The 18,762-nt window shown below is 44.6% G+C and overlaps 1 protein-coding gene across 1 annotated transcript in view; it reads right to left on the bottom strand.

Annotated features, from left to right (window-relative positions):
* Positions 1–18,762, bottom strand: part of NALCN (sodium leak channel, non-selective) — a 311,653-nt gene that overhangs the window by 240,876 nt on the left and 52,015 nt on the right. The window contains exon 7 of the mRNA XM_047756274.1: positions 11,613–11,767. Coding sequence (XP_047612230.1) covers positions 11,613–11,767 — 155 coding nt within the window. The remainder of the gene's footprint in view (positions 1–11,612; positions 11,768–18,762) is intronic.

Below are 18,762 nucleotides of genomic sequence, written 5' to 3' on the forward strand. Positions count from 1 at the left end.
TGAATCAATTTTTAGCAGCGGCATCAACAAAGTTCCATTTACATCCTATTACCATCTGAATAAAAGCAATTTCCTTTACCACATTTTATGTCCATATTTAATATCAGAGGTACTAAAAGACAAATCACAAAAATAAGAGAATGCCAGTAGAGAAAACCATGGGAAGGAATTTTCAAGTAAAGCAAATCCTGAATTACAACTGAAGCATTAGACTGTGTCGGTGGATTCACTGTCAATCCTCCTGCAGCAAAAGGCAGGGGACGTTCTAAGGCCAGAAACCACCAGTGACGAAAATAATCACTGATGCTCTTTCTCATCAATATCAAATAAAGCTCATTTACAACTTGCACAGGGAATTGAGTCTGTGTCTTGCAGCCAATATGACCCAAAGTCAAATGAGGAAGATACCACAAAAGTAACAGCTAAACTATATTTCCCCTTGGGGGGAAAAAAAAAAAATGCCAGTCCCAAATGTCAATAGACAATAGCCTTCTTTAGAAGTGACTTTGGAGTACTTGTCTGGGAATTTGGCAGGCTGCGGTCCTCCCTAATTTTTTCATCTTCTTGAAAGGCCCAATTAATGTATCACTGCCAGAAAAAAATTTAAAAGATGTTAAGTCTCACCTTAGGTTTGTATTCACGACCCACATTTTAACTTCCGTGATGCTGATGACAGATGGGCTTTCTACCTAATATTTTAAGAAGGGTTTTTTTTATTTGAAGAAGAGCTTTATGATCTTACATTTTTTTTTTTTTTCTTTCTGGCCACACCCGCAACATGTGGAAGCCCTCAGACCAGGGATCAAACCTGAGCCACAGCAGCAACCAGAGCCAGGGTGGTGACAACACTGGAACTTTAACCCACTGCACCACAAGGGAACTCCCATGATATTACCTGTTTACTAAAGAGCACGAATAGGTTAAATACTCATTAATGTCCTATCTGTAATAAAGAAATTAATTATGCAATCTCAAAATCAACTTCATAAAACTGCTGATTCATCTGCAGTATCGACAAAGCAAATTTCACAGCTGCCAAATAAATGAATCCAGGTACAAAACACGGAGTGTGGGGAACATAGCCAATAGCAAGGAATGCCTTTGTCTGTTGACAGATCATAATTAGATTTATTGTGGTGATTGCGTTTTGGTGTGTATTTGTTTGTTTGTTTGTTTTGCCGCATGGGCAGCATGAGGAAGTTCCCAGGCCAGGGATTGAACCCACAGCCATAGCAGTGACCTGAGCCACAGCAGTAACAACATCAGATCCTTAACTCCAGGCCACCGGGGGACTCCTTGTTTTTTAAACGTACAGAATTACTGAACCACTGTGCTGTGTAACTGGAAATAACAGACTGCTGCAGGTCAATTATACTTCAAGAACAAACCAACAAACAAAGAAACTCACAGAAAAAAGCAGACCAGATCCGTGGTTAGCAGAGGCCAGGGTGGAGGAGGGGAAATTGGATGCAGGCAGTCAAAGGGGACAAACATCCAGTTAGAAGGATGGGGGAGAAATGGAATTCGCTGCTGTATGATACCTATGAGAGTTAATAGAGTAAATCCTAAGAGCGCTCATCCCAAGGGGAAAAAAAGGCAAACAAATATTCATATCTCAAAGGGAAAGAGAAAGTAAATTCAAATACACAGGAGAAATTGATGCCTGTAGCTGTAGATGACAAATACTAAATACATGCATTGTAATGGGATTTTGAATTTCATTCAGTTGAGAATGAACCTGACAGCGAGAGACCAAATAACGCATTTTGGTGCTTTCAACGGTTTCCCCCACATCTCTAGTCCATGCGTTTACCGTCTCACCTTGTATCCAAAGCATATTTACTCAATGATGCTGCCACTGCCTCTACTTCTTGGCCACATGTCCATGGCTCAACAAAGTATCTTGCAAAACTGCACTGCCTCTCAGGTATATTCTTTCCATGTTTGGATTCAGAGACACAATGGACCCAGACCATGCACCAGCTTTCCTGCGAGGGGCTAGATTCGAAGGCAGAGACCAACCCGGAGAGGCCCCCAGTTTGCAGCGGACATTACTCTTCTTCCCCCGCGCCCCTTCGTCCTGGAGACATCAGGACAAGAGAAGGCGGGCATCTGGTGGATGGGTACACTGAGGACACGCCTCCCCTGCCACCATCACGAGATGCTACCACAGACCAGCTGCCCTGACCAGCCACAGGGAACAGCGGTGACTCGAGGCCGACGTCACACACAGCGTGCAGCTTGCAGCTGGAAAACGCAGGCTTTGACCTTGGCACCTGGGGCAGCAGGCCTTGGCTCCCAACTGCGACCCATGTAACTCTGGGCAAATCAATCCCTTCTCATCTCATTCCTGTCACTTATCCATTGGGGATAATGACATCTTAGGGGTTTATTTTGCGAATAAAAAACACAGTGGATGGGAAACCTTTTGCTTGGTGCCAGATACATAATAAGCAATGGATAAATGATAGCAGGCGTCATAAGTAATGACAGTAATTATAACAGTCAAGACTGCTGGACGATTAGTCGCCAGGAGAACATGCTGCCTGCGATTTCCTGGCTTCATCTTTGATCACTGTGTAGAAAGAATAAGGAAAGTCATCTACTATATACAGTCCGTGTAGCTTTAAAACCACGTATAACTGAAATGTCTTTTCTATTAGTTATTTTCTGCATGTCTTGTTTATAGGTCGACCTTACATATGGGCTTCCTTTATGGGATATAAACAGTTCAAACAGGTTTCATTTATTCTGAATTTTTAAAAACTGAGCTTTTGTCTTTTGTTCGTATGCCGCTGAAGACAAAAAACCAAAACATGCCTGAGAGCTGTTTAGTTCCTAAGTGACCTCCCAGGGCAAAGTTTATCATTAAATAACATCCATGGGTTCTGTCCAAAAGGAAACACGGTTTGTTTTGTTTTTTAACCTGACCGTACAGTGAGTGGAGAGTGAAAACCCACCACCGGAGTAGCTTTGATTCATCTCCTGTACCTGGTTCCTTACCTTCTTTTGAAAGATTGTGACAAGTAAATTGCCCGTTTCATGGCATGGGCTGTGATTTCCTTCCCACGTGTGTGAGAGATTTGTCCTTGGCTTGTTTTCGAACTGGCAATCACATCTGTTTGGACAGCTATTCGCCCCAAGAGCCGCTTACCAGAGGTGACAGATGCCAACCTCCTACTACAAAATTAAGACCACGACTGAGCTTTGCAAGGCACTTTCAGAGTTTCCCTCGGAATAAAACACTGATCTGAAATGGAAAAGGGTCTGGGGGGAGAGAGCCAGTTACAGCACGTCTGCGGATCAGGGGAAGGGAGTTCGGCCTGAGTTTTCTAGGCCTCTGACTTCCCTTGTGATGCGGTTTCCCCACCTGGGAAACGGTCGGTAAACGGCAAGACGGCCTCATCTAGTTCAGCTGGAAAGCCCTCTCACTGCGCGTTTAGCGCGATGATAGGAAACTGCAGTGTCTCAGGCCTCGCGTGTTGAGAAGCACGTGGTAACACAGAGGGAGGGAGGAGCTGCCAAGCGGGCAAATACTCAGAAAATGGAAGCAGATGCATAGACTAAGTCAATGCATGACTCTTTGGTTTCACGTCTATCCTGTGGGTTTGGGGGTGCCCTCTGTCCCCCAGACCTTTACACTGCATGCTGACTATGTACCCACCTCCCCACACACTCCCTTCAGACGTGGAATCTGAACGTCTGCTGAACAGATTCTGTGCTCCTCAAATAGGTCCTGGCGATAACCTCTCAAGAGTCTCAGCATCCCTGCTGTGTGCTATAGGGCAGGTCGCAGACGCAGCTCAGATTCCACGTGGCTGTGGCGTAGAGCAGTGGCTACAGCTCCGATTTGACCCCTAGCCTGGGAACTTCCATATGCCATGGGTGCGGTTCGAAGAGAGCCAAATAAAATAAAATAAAAATAAAATAAAATAAAATAAAATGGATAAACAAGGTCCTACTGTATAGCACAAGGAAATAGATTCACTATCCTGTGCTAAAGTATAATGGAAAAGAATACAAAAACATGTGTATGTATAACTGAATCACTTTGCTGTACAGCAGAAATTAACATCTTATAAATCAATTATACGTCAGTAAAATACATTTTTAAAAAAGACGAACCACCCCCAAGTACTGGCCCTCTATGCACTGATTAGAATGAAGTGAAATGTGAGGTATTAGCTAATAGGACACAAGGCAAAGTTGAGAACCCCTCGTCCCTGTCCCCTCTATGCTGCTCCTTTGCTCTAAGATCCTAAGCAACATGAAGCACAAACTGGGGCAAAGAAAAGGCCAGAGGATCAGACACTGAGGTGCTAATCTGAAAGCATCAATATCCGGCTCTCCTTTGCTTCTTTGTTTGTGCTTGTTTTTCTGTTTGTCTGTTTGGTCTGGTTTTGCCCCCGCCTCTGGCACGCATGCAGAAGTTCCAGGGCCAGGGACTGAACCGGAGCCACAGCAGTGACCACACTGGATCACCAGGGAACTCCCCTCCTTTGCTAAAGTTGTCACTTCTTCTCCGGTCACACAAAGGAACATTCCTAGTTTGCCACTCTCTCTGACTTCTAGCTCATCCTGTGACTGTGCTGAGCCAGACACTATTCTAAGTGGAGTTTCTCAGCTACTTCTCACAACAACCCTATGAGGTAGGTTTACCGCCCCCCATCTCACAGGTAAGAAAATCGAGGCAAGAGAGATTCCTTACCTTCCCAAGGTCACCGCACCAGTATGTAGTACAGCCATGATCCAAACCCCAAGGTCATTATTTGAGTTTTATATCTTTTCTAAAGTCATTTTTTTTTTCTTTTTAGGGTCGCACCCGCAGCATATGGAGGTTCCCAGGCTAGGGGTCCAATCGGAGCTGTAGCTGCCACCCTACACCCCAGCCGCAGCAATGCCAGATCTGAGCCGCCTCTGCAACCTACATCACAGCTCACGGCAACGCCGGATCCTTAACCCACTGAGCAAGGCCAGAGATCGAACCCACAACCTCAGGGTCCTAGTCGGATTCGTTAACCACTGAGCCACGATGGGAACTCCTCTAAAGTCATTGTTGATTCTGTAAATGCATCGGAGCTCATGACAAATAGCCGTATGCCTCCATTATTTGGATTTGCATATTGTATAAAATGATACTTGAGTTTTAATGCTAAGTATAAACATCAACACCATCCATCCACCTCCCCCAGTTGATCCTGTCCTGTCTTCTTTACAATCACAGTTCATACTACTTACATTATAGACTGTATATCCTGCGGTTGTGTTAACTTTGTTATTATACTGAACAGATACTAGGGTCCCGGCCCATGACCTTTTATTCTTGATCGGCTGAATGACTTCAGAAAGACTTCATGTGAAACAGGAGCTCCCATCGTGGCTCAGCAGAAATGAATCTGACTAGCATCCATGAGGACCCAGGTTCGATCCCTGGCCTCGCTCAGTGGGTTAAGGATCCAGCATTGCCATGAGCTGTGGTATGCGGCTCAGATATGGCATTGCTGTGGCCGTGGTGTAGGCTGGTGGCTACAGCTCCAATCCAACCCCTAGCCTGGGAACCTTCATATGCCGTAGGTGTGGCCCTTAAGAAAAAAAAAAAAAAAAGACTTCATGTAAAATAGAAGTGTCTGAGTTCTTGTCTCTAAAAATAATCAAAAAGAGTTTGACACATTCTTTCCCTAAGGACCCTGTAAGCATTGTGACACTATATCCTGGAACTGAATATTAACATGAAGTTTCAGTTCCCTTTGAAGGTCCCCCTTAGCGTGGACTTAGCTTTGAATTCCAGCATCTTTACTAAGATAGCCTCAGTATTGGTTATTCCACATCCATTTATTGAGTCAAGTTATACCCTTTCAATGTGCACATGGAAGTTGTCTTTTTCGGCAATTATTTTGAGTCATATATATCTTGAAGATTTGTTCAGTTTTAAATGTACTGAAAGGTTCATTTTTTATAGATCTGGTCCTGATTCTTTTTAATTACTAGTCACCTTTGACCTCTTTGTTTATTGTTTCTGGTTTTTTTTTTTTTTTTTTTTTTTTTAAATAATGGCTGCACCAACAGCAGGCATATGGGCGTTCCCAGACAGGGATTGAATCCAAGCCACAGCTGCCACCTATGCCACAGGTGTGGCAGTGCCAGATCCTTTACCCACTGCACCCACTCTGCTGGGTGCGGGAAAGAACCCTCGCCTCTAGAGCAACCTGAGCCACTGCAGTCATATTCCTCACCTGTTGCACCACAGCAGGAGCTCCCTGACCTCGACTTTTATGGAACCAGATGTTTGTCACTGTTCCATGTAGGGGAGGGCGAGGTGACGTTGTGGGGCAGAAGTGAAGATTTTCACAAGCTGGGTGGGTATGTGTGTATCAGGGTTGCTTCAACCCAGTGGTTCACGCTGTGCATGCGTGTTAGAATCTCCTGGAGAACTCTTTAAAGTCCTCTGTACCCTTGATCCTTCTAAGGTTTTGCTATAATTGGCCTGGGAATGGTGCTTAGGAATCAGTGAGTTTTAAAAGGCTCCCCAGGAGTTCTCATTGTGGCTCAGCAGAAACGAATCTGACTAGCATCCATGAGGATGCAGCTTTGATCTTTGGCCTCACTCAGTGGGCTAAGGATCCAGTGTTGCCATGAGCTGTGGTGTAGGTCACAGACGTGGCTCGGATGCCACACTGCTGTGGCTATGGTGTAGGCAGGCAGCTGTAGCTCCGATTCGACCCCTGGCCTGGGAGCTTCCACATGCTGCAAGTGTGGCCCTAAAAAGACAAAAAAATAAAAAATAAATAAAAGACTCCCCAGATCACTATAAGGTAGAACCAGATTTGCAAACCCAGAGTCTTGTGTAGTTGCAGCCTTAGGGCCCTCAGAACTATCTCTGTCCCTCTTCTCTGTCTGCTTGCAGAATGAAGGTCTCTCCCTTGTGAAGCCACATGGAATTCTAGAAAGCTCCTACAGTCAGCTACACAGTGATTCCTTGACTCCAAGAGAGGGCTGTTCGGCTCCTCTGGGATCACTGGTTATTTTATTGTATTTTATTATTATTTTCTGTATCTCAGTTGTTATTGTTGAATTTTTAAACTGAACGTACAGTAAACACCAGTTGCTTCAGAACGTCCGTATTCTGCCGGCTCTACCTGAGATCCTCAGTAGCCAGAGTCTTTCAGGAAGTTTTCTGTTAGATAACTGGCCCCCTGGGACTGTGGTTCATAGTTTCAGGTTTTTCAGAATCCTTAAATATGGAAATTGCGTTTCAGTTTCTCAGTCCTCCTGATGTCTGCGTGATTTTAGAGACAAAATGTGTCTTTACTTTGCAATCTTACAATAGGGGTTCTTTATAATTTTTTCTACCTAATGACTCTGGCTTTTAATATATTTTTATTTTATTTTATTCTATTATTATTATTATTTGCCATTTTGCCATTTCTTGGGCCACTCCCGCAGCATGTGGAGGTTCCCAGGCTAGGGGTCGAATTGGAGTTGTAGCCGCCGGGCTATGCCAGAGCCACAGCAACGCAGGATCAGAGCTGCATCTGCAACCTACACCACAACTCAGGGCAACACCAGATCCTTAATCCAGTGATCAAGGCCAGGGATCGAACCCACAACCTCATCGTTCCTAGTCGGATTCGTTAACCACTGAGCCACGACAGGAACTCCTTAATATATTTTTAAACTTGAGTTTTTCAATAGCATCAATATTAAATTTTAAGGAGGGAGCTCCCGTTGTGGTGCAGTGGAGATGAATCTGATTGGTATCCATGATGTGCGGGTTCGATCCCTGACTTCACTCAGTGGGTTAGGGACCCGGCGTTGCCATGAGCTGTGGTAGAGATTGCAGATGTGGCTTGGATCTGATGTTGCTGTGGTTGTGGCATAGGCGGGTGTCTACAGCTCCAATTTGACCCCTAGCTTGAGAACTTCCATATGCAGCAGGTGCAGCCCTAAAAAGAAAAAAAAAATTAATAAGACATAAACTTACTTACAAATAAAATTTTATAAATGATTGAAATTCAGTGTACTGTGTGATCATTTGGATTAGTATGAACAGGAAATGTGCCCCTTTTAATTCAATCCTGCTTACTTATATACCAAGTACACTGGACAAATTTAAATGCACAATTAGGCATTTAATTATGTTTTAAACTTAACTGCATGATCAGAAAGAGATGATCACATCTGCCTAATAAAATTAATTTCTTTTCCTCATTTTGGGTGAAACATTATCTTTTGTTTCCGCAAGAACTTTTAAAATAATCTCAAACTTGTGCATCTACACAGATACATAATATCAGGAAGTAGTTACCAATTCAATCTAAATGACAGTGATCATGTTAGAAGTTTTTGATTACAGTGCAAAGTCAACATTTCATGATCTAACCATTAGTCCCACAATGAGGCTGAATTCAATCATCGTTTGAGAAAAAGAAGCAAATTAAGCTTGTATAGAAAGGGAAGTCATGAGGAATAATGAACACTGCCAACAAAAGCAGATGAAATCAGGGAAAAGAACAACAGGGAAACAATTTAATTCTCTATTATGGCTCCATATCCTAACACAAATATGATGGGTTACCAATGAATTCAAAAGGACACAGACTTTGTTCGGTCCATTAGTAAATATTTATAAAGGGTTCCCTCTAAGGCAGGCATTGCTCTAGGCCCTTGGAGACAGGGAGATGAAAAGACAGGCTTCCTGTTTTCAAGGAGCTTAAATCCTTGGGAGATAAACGTGCAAATAAACAGTAGAGCTACAGTAAGATTACTACTGCCCCCAGGGCAATCCCTCCCAGGACCAGGCTTCTCAAGCCCCTGCACTTAATAAAGAGATTTTCTCTCTCAAAGAAACATTGTACTTTGCATTAGTAGAAGCCACTGTAAGTCAAGGTGAAGAAAGATGAGGCCACTTGGATACAATGCAGCAACTGGAGTTTAGATACCCCTGCTGAATTTAAAATGACCAGGGTGTGAAAAAAAACCAAAAAACAAAAAACTATTTCATAAAATGACCAGGGTGTGATCTGATTTAGCAACACGTCTTGAAAGGGTTGGAGGTTTCCAGTGCAAGGGCAGCTTAACTCCTGAATGCTGGCTGGCCAGGCCACTCTCCATATAAGACCTAGGCACGCTCAGTGCCTTAAAGAAAGAGCAGCAGGCTCTGACCAGCTGGGCATTCCAGTCCTGCCCCAGCTCTTAGGACTCCTGGAGCTCGCTCCGACCAGCTTACCAAATCTATATATCTCATCTCCCATACCACACCTGGGGTTTCCTGCTCAACCCTAAAAGCCCAGGTTTATCCATAAGAGTCCTTTGCATTTTTGAGACAAGGGGAAGGATGAAAGCTTGGTTCCAAAGCCAGAGAAGTATAAGAGAGTACAGCAAACTGAAATGCTCATTTCTTTGACTTCCAAATTTTTGTGAACCAGGAAAATGTATCATTGGCCAAAGCAGACAGAAGAATGCCCCTCTAACTAAAATGCTGCAAATTTACTCTGAGGGCATGCCAAACGATAAGAATACAAATTTAGGGATGTTATTTGCAAAATTCACTCCTTAAAAATACCAACTGGAGTTTCCTAGGGGCTCAGGTGGTTAAGGATCTGCCATTGGCAATGCTATGGCTCTGTTCACTGCAGTGGCACGAGTTTGATCCCCGGCCCTGGAACTTCCACATGTTATGGGCATGGCCAATAAATAAGTAAATAAATAAATATACCAACTATTTGTGTGGGTTTTTTTTTTTTTTGGTCTTTTTTTGGGGGGGGGTACACCTTTGGCATATGGAGGTTCCCAGGCTAGGGGTCGAATGGCAGCTGTAGCTGCCAGCCTATGTCACAGCCACAGCAACGCAGGATCCGAGCCCCATCTGCAACCTACACTACAGCAACGCAGGATCCTTAACCCACTGAGCAAGGCCAGGGATGGAACCTGCGTCCTCATGGATACTAGTCAGATTTGTTTCCGCTGAGCCACGACAGGAACTCCTATTTGTGTTTTTTGTCAGCCCAAGGTCAGTATCATATTCGATCCCAAGGCTTCTGGTTTAGTAGCTCATATATCTGGCACAGATTCCTCAATCAAAGCAAGGTCTTCACACATTCTTTCTGAAATTAAACACTTGTCCCAGAATGCGAAACGTCATCCTGCATAACACCATCTACGAGCTGCTGGGACTGAAGGCCAGGGTTGGAACAGGGTTTACCAGCCACTTTTTCTCCTATGTGAAGACTGACAGGCTGGCTTTGAAGCAGGTGCCCTTCAGGGTTGATAGGGGCTGAGTCTCGCTTCCCTGGCAATGAAATCCCCATTGCACAGCCGGCCCATTGAGAAGGGAAACCACGCCCAGAGACAGATTATTAAGAATCTATAGATCTGGCTTCCAGAAGAGCCCAGCCACCATCTCATTATACAATGAAAGTGGGTAAAAGGGTCTCAGACTCTCTTAAAAGTACCTGGGCCTTGAAACTTTAAGAAAAAAAAAAAGCTTTTTTTTTTCTTTTTCCAAATGACTCCCACAATTCTGCTCTGTACCCACGCCCTCACCCCCTGCTGTTAATGTGTAAGCCCTTCCCCCCACACCATCTTGATAGTATTAGGAGGTGGGGCCTTTAGGATGGGATTTGGTTTAGCTCAGGAGGGTGGGGTTCTCATGATGGGATTAGCACCCTTAGAAGAAGAGACCCAGAGAGCTTTCTCTCCTCTCCCCCACACCCTATCACCAAAAGGCACAGAGAGAGGACAGCCATCTGAAAGCCAGGAAGAGGGGCTTGCACGCTGCAAGACCCAACCACGCCACGCTGACCTCAGACTTGCAGCCTCCACACTGGAGAGAAGTCAATTTATGCTGTTTATGCCACTGAGTCTCCGGTATTTTGTTATGGCTGCCGAACTGACAAAGATGAATTCTCAGAGTCTAAAATAATTGTTTGGAATTCCATGGGTTTTTGCTTCAATAATGAGATATGCACAACTTGCATGGAATTATAACAAATGCAATGATGTCAACTAAATGGCAGGTGCCAAGTTCTTTCATTACTGTGTGGGGATGGCACATTCCAGGACTTAATACGACACGCCACAGATAAGTGGGCACATCTGAGCACCTCATATTCACATACAAGCAGTTCCCACACCTCAATCATATGGCTAATGCATATTCATTATTTCATTAGCTGTCTTCTGTTCCAGAATTACTTTGGCTCTCAGGCATTCATCAACATCTAGTATTCCAATTCTGTAAGACTTACCTTGCCTATAAGGATAGAGCTACCTGTAGAAGGAAACCAAGTCTTATTAACTCAAAGGGTTCTTTGAGTCAACAACCCTTGAACCTTGCTCAACAATTACCTTTAAATGCTGTAATTAAGACTCAAGACAGTCTAAAATGAGATTAACTCTACAGACATCCCTGAATATAGACAGACGCAGACCATACGTTACAGAATATATTTACAGACTATATCACTATGCAGGCACACAGTTAAAATCTGCAGTTGTGTTTCTTCAATTCTCTAGCCAGTCTGAACATAAAATATCCATTATACAACCATTCTCTCCATTTCATAAACATTGTAAAAGAGAAACTGAAAATGTGTTTTACCAGTAAGACAGACCTATCTCATTAAAGCCACTGTAGCCCAGCTCTTGCCTGCTAAGTCCCAGATCTTCGAGATCCATGCATTTAAATCCTGGGGGGCATTGGTAGCCTTCTTCCAGCTCTGGTGAGCAGTGGGTATCTGGGATCGCTAAACTATTCCAGGTTACATTTCTGCGGACAACAGAGAAAAGGGTTAGACAATTTCAACGGTTGGAAGTGTTGCTTAAAATGAATAATGTAATCACTCCTCGTTTATAGCTGCTATATACGGACACAGATTTAAGAATCCTGACTCATGAATGGTATTCATGCCATTAAGGACATAGTGAACATTCTCAAATGATACCCAATGCATCCACACTGTGGCGCTGTAAGAATATTATTGTTACTGTTATTGTTCTTTTATCTCTGCACCTGTGGCATACTGAAGTTCACCAGCTAGGGGTTGAAATCAGAGCAGCAGCAGCAGGCATGCACCACAGGCACAGCAATGACAGATCCGAGCTGCATCTGTGACCTACACCCCAGCCTGTGGTAACGCCAGATCCTTAACCCACTGAGTGAGGCCAGGGCTCAAACCTGCATCCTCACAGAGACAAGGTTGGGTCCTTAACCTGCTGAGCCACAACAAGAACTCCCAAGACTATCATTACCACTATGGTTCTTGTCCTTAAAGACCAAGACCCGGATAAGCAAAAGAAGGAATTTTTCTGTAGGTTTGCAAGGAAAGTTAACTTGTCCGGGGATTCCTTATTAATCACGAATTCTTCTCCTACAGTGGGTACCGATGCTACTGCTCCACTTCTCAGCAACAGTAAATGATGACGATCATTTCCTACTCGGGGAGTTCCCGTCGTGGTGCAGCGGAAAGGAATCTAACATCCATGAGGATGAAGGTTCAATCCCTGGCCTTGCTCAGTGGGTTAAAGATCTGGCGTTGCTGTGAGCTGTGGTGTAGGTCGCAGACACAGCCTGGATCTGGCATTGCTATGGCTGTGGTGTAGGCCAATGGCTATAGCTCCGATTCGACCCCTAGCCTGGGAACCTCCATATGCTGCGAGTGCAGCCCTAAAAAGACAAAAAAAGAAAGACATTTCCTGTATGGCACCAAAGTGATGTAGGCCTCGTAAATGACACGTGGCCTTCTTCTGTGTTGTCAGATGTGCAGTTTAGAGAGAAAACCGGATAAATCAGGTGAGGTGAAGGAACCAAAGGGATCAAAATGGAAAAAGAGAGATTATGGAGTGACCCAATGACAGCACCAGGTTGTTAAAATATTGAGGCTTTTTTAGGTGGAAAGTGATATAACCCTTTTCCATCTTTCTGGAGGACAAGCTGGAGATAAAGCTGACGTAGAAGGATCTAGACATGTAACACCTTTCTTGGCAGTGAGCACAGGCAATCGCTGGAATGCTGACTGTGGAATCGCATTCTGGGCTGACCTTAAAATGGGCCCCACACACAGGTGATGTTGAGACAATTCACACGCATGGGTAGGGGCCAAAGCCTAGGCTGGATGATCTCACGAGCCCTGGAAACCCATGACTGCCCCACAGGCATCTCCCACTCTCTCGATGTTTCTAGGCGTCTCCCAGATGCAGACCCACCTTAGGACCGTCTCAGTCCCCTCCTCTTTTGGCCAAAGTGAGCCAGACTTGCAGGGTCACTTTTCGTTTCCTTGATGTCATCTTAGAGTCAACTGGCTGCTTCCTTCCCTGTATGTGATAATGTGCTCTCTCTAGAGTCTGATGCCTAAGTCTCCATGACCTCTAACTTCTCAGTTGCTTGAGGTCACCAAACAACACACACACACAATCTCCTACACAGACATACACAATTTTACATAACAGTCTTACAACACACACAATCTCCTAGACACACACACACACACACACACACACACACCCCATCACCTAGTGATACACGGTCTGGTTCTGTCTCAGTCAAAACAAACCTCCACGTTTATCCCTTCAGATTCTGCTCTTTGTTAGCAGCAAGCAAGCTAATTAGTCAACACATCTCAGAGGAGGTTTAAATAATTGTCACAATTTAAGCTGGTCTTTTGGCCCCAACAGACAAAACCCAAGGGAAAGGCGCTAACTGTGGAAACCGCCGCTTGGCTGTGCAAGAAAGATAGGATTTTAGGCACACATCACCAATCTCCCCTCCGTTCACCTTCTCAGGTGTGGGCTAAATGCTCCATCTTCGCTTCTGTCTACACCAACGTGATGTTTCTGATTTCATCCCCACACATCAGAACAAAGCGGAGAGGGGACTGGGCCTCAGAGTCTCGGAGAAAAGCTTCCTGGGTTTGGTCCCGAGCTCTGCCACTTCCTGGTCATGTGACTTGCACAAGTGCTACACGTTTCTGAGCTCAGTTTCCTCATCCGGGTGAGGACTAAGTCAAATCAACCAAGCCGGCCTATTCATCACAGCGTCTGGCAGCTTCAAGCCCTCAGTCCACGCTCACTGCAAATGCTTGTGAGTCGTCACAATGATGAAATGTAACGTCAATCCCCGCCCGTGAAAACTCAGCAATAAACGACGGTCAAAAGAATAGAAGGGATTTGGGTACCTGATCCTGAAAGCGCTTTGTTCACAGAATTGTGCAGCTGAAAGAATCTTGAAGGATGACCTGGACCTGAACTCATACCTGAGGCAGGTAAGGTGGAGTCAGGAACACGTTTACTAACCCCTCAAACTGAAGAATTTTTTCTTTCATTTCCAACACTTTAAAAAGACAATAGGGAGTTCCCGCCGTGGCTCAGTGGTTAAGGAATCTGACTAGTATCCATGAGGACATGGGTTCCATCCCTGGCCTTGCTCAGTGGGTTAAGGATGCAGTGTTGCCGTGCTGTGGTGTAGGTCACAGACGCAGCTCCGATCCTGTGTGGCTGTGGCTGTGGTGTAGGCCGGCAGCTACAGCTCCAATTGGATCCCTAGCCTGGGAACCTCCATATGCTGCGGGTGCAGCCCTAAAAGGTAAAAATAAGTAAATAAAAAGACAACAGCAGTGGGTGTTTGAGAAAAAGAGTCTACATGAAAAAGTTTCAAAAAACATCACCTTTCCGCTGTTTGGATGTGGGACTCTGGACCCAGCTGGCTGGCTCAGCCCCGATTCCCTGTGTGAGGTCACCAGTTTGTGCCTCAGTTTCCTCATCTGCAAGATGGTGGGAAAATACTTTGTTCACAGGACTGTGGGGGAAATGCTACGTCTGTAAATACTTGAGACAGGCACGTGGCGGGCATAAGTGTGAGATTAAATTACCTAGTGTCATTGGGAGTTAGAAGTGTGTAGCCTGCTTAGGTTGAAAGCCTAGCCCTAGGGTGGACTGCCTCAGTTTCCACATTTCAAAAATGGGGACAGCGACTGCAGCTGTTTAGTGGTGGGGAGGGGAGAGGGAGGTCCTACTGATTAAATGAGCTACTGTACAACTTTCAGAACAGCCCTGGCAGTAAGTTAATCACTCAGTAATTGTTAACTATTATGACCATTTTCATTAATTTATAAATTCTAAAGTATTTTTTTTTTCCTTTTGAGGCCATTCGTGTGTTTTTCTTTCTTTCATATCCCCACTGATTTGCCATTTGAAACGCAACCCGTCACCAGCACAGATAGGATTTTGAAATCTTTTGGCTTCAGAAGCAGCAGATTTGAAACACATTAATTTTGCCAACATCAAGCTATTAGCAAATGCTTCTCAGAGACACATTTATTAGATGATTAACTGGCCTGGAACTCGTGTATCTAAAACCACATGATAAACACCCTTTTTAAAAACTGAAATGAATGTCAAGAGTTTCAGACCATATACTGGTTTTTATCTTCGTTTCGTTTTCTCAGTTAACAAGAACCTTCTAGATTTTATTTTTGTTTGTTAATGTCCATCACTTCCTTGTTCTTGTTCCCTCAGATACTCGGAATAGAACAAGAGGCTCTCAGAAACTAGGGGGATGGAATTCTTGCTCCAACCAGCCGTACCCTCAATAGAATCAGTCATTGTCCTGGTCTTAACAGATACACATGTAGGCTTAAGAGGGACTCAAGAATTGCATGTCTTCTTCAGTTATATTTCTTGAAAAGGTATCTACTTGTAATCTCCTTAATTTAATTTTCAGCCTGTTTTCAGGATCTCTAATCTAAGGAAATCACTCTTGTTTGTATCCACAGACTACATCCAGTTGGAAAATTTTCAGGTTGTTTTTTTTTTTTTGTCTTTTCAGGGCCACACCCACAGCATACAGAGGTTCCCAGACTAGGGATTGAATAGGAGCTGTAGCTGCCAGCCTACACCACAGCCATAGCAACGCGGGATCTGAGCTGAGTCTGTGACCTACACCACAGCTCATGGCAATCCCAGATCCGCAACCCACTGAGTGAGGCCAGGGATCAAACCTGCGTCCTCATGGATGCTAGTCAGATTCATTTCCGTTGAGCCACAATGGGAACGCCTTAGTTTTTATCTTCTGCGACCTGTCAGTAGCATCCCACAGTCCCCTAAAGATGTCCACATTCCAACTTTCAGAAGCGGTGAATATATTATCTTACATGGCAAAAAGGCATGAATAAGGCTCAAACTCTTGAGTTGGGGAGAACATCCTGGATTGTCTAGGCGAACCTAACCCAATCCCATGAGTTCTTCCATGAGGAAATCCTCTTCCGGTTCTGGTTAGAGCACGTCGTGGCCATGGAAGGAAGGCTCAGAGAGATGCCGCACTGCTGCCTTTGAAGATCCTAGTTGTGTCCATGGTTCTCCGATCGTTCCCCCTTTCCACCTCCTCCTCCTGTAGTTCACCTCTGGTACTGAGTGGCTCTGAGCTTGGTCCTTGGCTTTCCTGATGCTCTCTCCCTATGCAATTAAGTCCACTCTCACAGCTTCAATTCTCTCTCATTCCAAATGTCATTTTGGAGTCCCAGAGCTACACATCCAACTGCCCATTAGATCTCTCCTCTTGGCTACACCACAGGCACCTGCAGCTCTATCCAACCCACACTGAACTCTGACCCTTTGCCAACATTCCCTCTCATCCCAAATAGCACCAGAGCACCAGCATCCAAAGTGTTAAGCAAGCTTGAGATCTTGGAATCGCCTTGATGCCTACTTCTCCTTCAACCCTCATAGCTAATCTCATGTCCCCTAAACACCCTCCAAAATACCTTTTGGGGTCATTCACCTCTCTCCAGCTCCACCTCTACCTGCACCACTCTCCAGCCTCCCAACTGGTCATCCCGCAGCCTCACGCAGCCTTTCCCATTCATTTCCCTCAGAGCATGTAAAGCGACTTTTCATCATCACCGTCCTACATCATGTCCATCAGAGGAAAGTCTTTAACATGAGCTACAAGCCCTGAAGGACCCAGAATCAACCATGCTAGCCTTCTCCCAGGCCTCCGGGCACTGCATCTATAGCAGAACCTTCTCCTCTGCTGGGGGATCTCTGCTCCTGTCTTTCCCTGATTAGCCTCATTGTTTAGCCATCAGGATTCAGCCTCAATACCACTTTCTCAGGGAAGCCACCCTAAGTCCCCCAGACTGAGTTAGGTTTCCTTGCTGTAACTTCTCAAAGTAGACACACTTTTCATATCTGACACTTGTGTCGCTCTTGTTTGTGTGGTCAACTGTTCACTGGATGTCTTCCCATTATAACTTCCAATTTCATACAGCTCCTGAGACATAACCAGTGATGGCTAAATTTATATGTGAACCCAGATAGACTGTGGTGTCCAGATGTATGGTCCAACATCTGGGCCAAACATCCATCCAGATGTTGCTGTGAAGGTATTACATGTTTTGGATGTAATTCACATTGAAATCAGTAGACTTTGAGTAAAGCCAATAACCCTCTGTAATATGGGGAGCTTTAGCCTATTAGTTGAAGGCCTTAAGACAGAAGTCTCCTGGAGTTCCTACTGTGGCTCAGCGAAACGAATCTGACTAGCAACCATGAGGATGCAGGTTCGATCCCTGGCCTTGTTCAGTGGGTTAAAGATCTGGATCTGGCATTGCCGTGAGCTGTGGTGTAGGTCATAGATGTGGCTCAGATCTGGTGTTGCTGGGGCTGTGGTGTAAGCTGGCAGCTACAGCTCCAATTCGACCCCTAGCCTGAGACCCTCCATGTGCCATGGGTAAGGCCCTAAAATAAAAAAGAGAGAGAGAGAGAGACGCGTGTCCCAAGAGGAGGGAATTCTGCCTCTAGACTGCCTTTGAACTCAGGATTTCAATATTGAGTCCTGCTGGAATTTGCAGCTTGCTGCCCTGCTCTGAAGATTTTGATCTTGCTGCTCCCCACAATCTCAGGAGCCAACTCCTTGAAGAAATCTCTTTCTACGTATACTCCCTATTGGTTCTCTTTCTCCGAAGAACCCTGACTAATACATAGTAGATGGTTAGTAATTATTTTTTAAGTAAATGAATGTGTCCTTCTTCCCAACATTATTTAAATCTATGGCAAAGGTATTTATCTATTTGTTTACATTTATTTGTAAAGTAATTATAGAAGGAATTCATCAATAATTGGATCCTGTTGTTTTTATGCAATTTTTTAGTGTGATATCTAAAATTTGGCATGGATATTCAATATTTTAGATTTCTGGCTATCATAGTTCCACGTGTCAGAGTGAGCGCTGGAATCCCTCAGAGTGGTTGTTTTTTAAAAGGCTTTCGTTTTCTGCTTGGCATATGTTCTTTTTTTATTATTATTATTCTTAACAAAATATCATGTTTACAAATAACATTATGTAGGAGTCTGAGAGCTAAGAAAATGTGCTTTGAGCTGGTTGCAGAAATCCTTTGCAAGAGCCCCAAACAATGCTCCAGTACTTTAGAGTTTTATGGTTTTAGACTCATTACTCCTAGGGCCCAGAGCACTGAGCTGTGTACTGATAGACAAGGATTATGCCCTCAGGTCAGTGATTGACCGATCGAAGGATCTCACACAATTCACTCTCACTGTTTCTTCTTATCTTTCTAGGGCTGACCGTGCAGCATGTGGAGGTTCCCAGGCTAGGGGTCCAATCAGAGCTATGGCCGCCAGCCTACACCAGAGCCACAGCAACTCGGGATCCGAGCCACTCTGTGACCTACACCACAGTTCACAGCAACACTGGATCCTTAACCCACTGAGCGAGGCCAGGGATGGAACCTGCGTCCTCATGGATCCTAGTTA

This window comes from Phacochoerus africanus, chromosome 13, assembly GCF_016906955.1.
Source record: "Phacochoerus africanus isolate WHEZ1 chromosome 13, ROS_Pafr_v1, whole genome shotgun sequence".
Taxonomy (NCBI): Eukaryota; Metazoa; Chordata; class Mammalia; order Artiodactyla; family Suidae; genus Phacochoerus; species Phacochoerus africanus.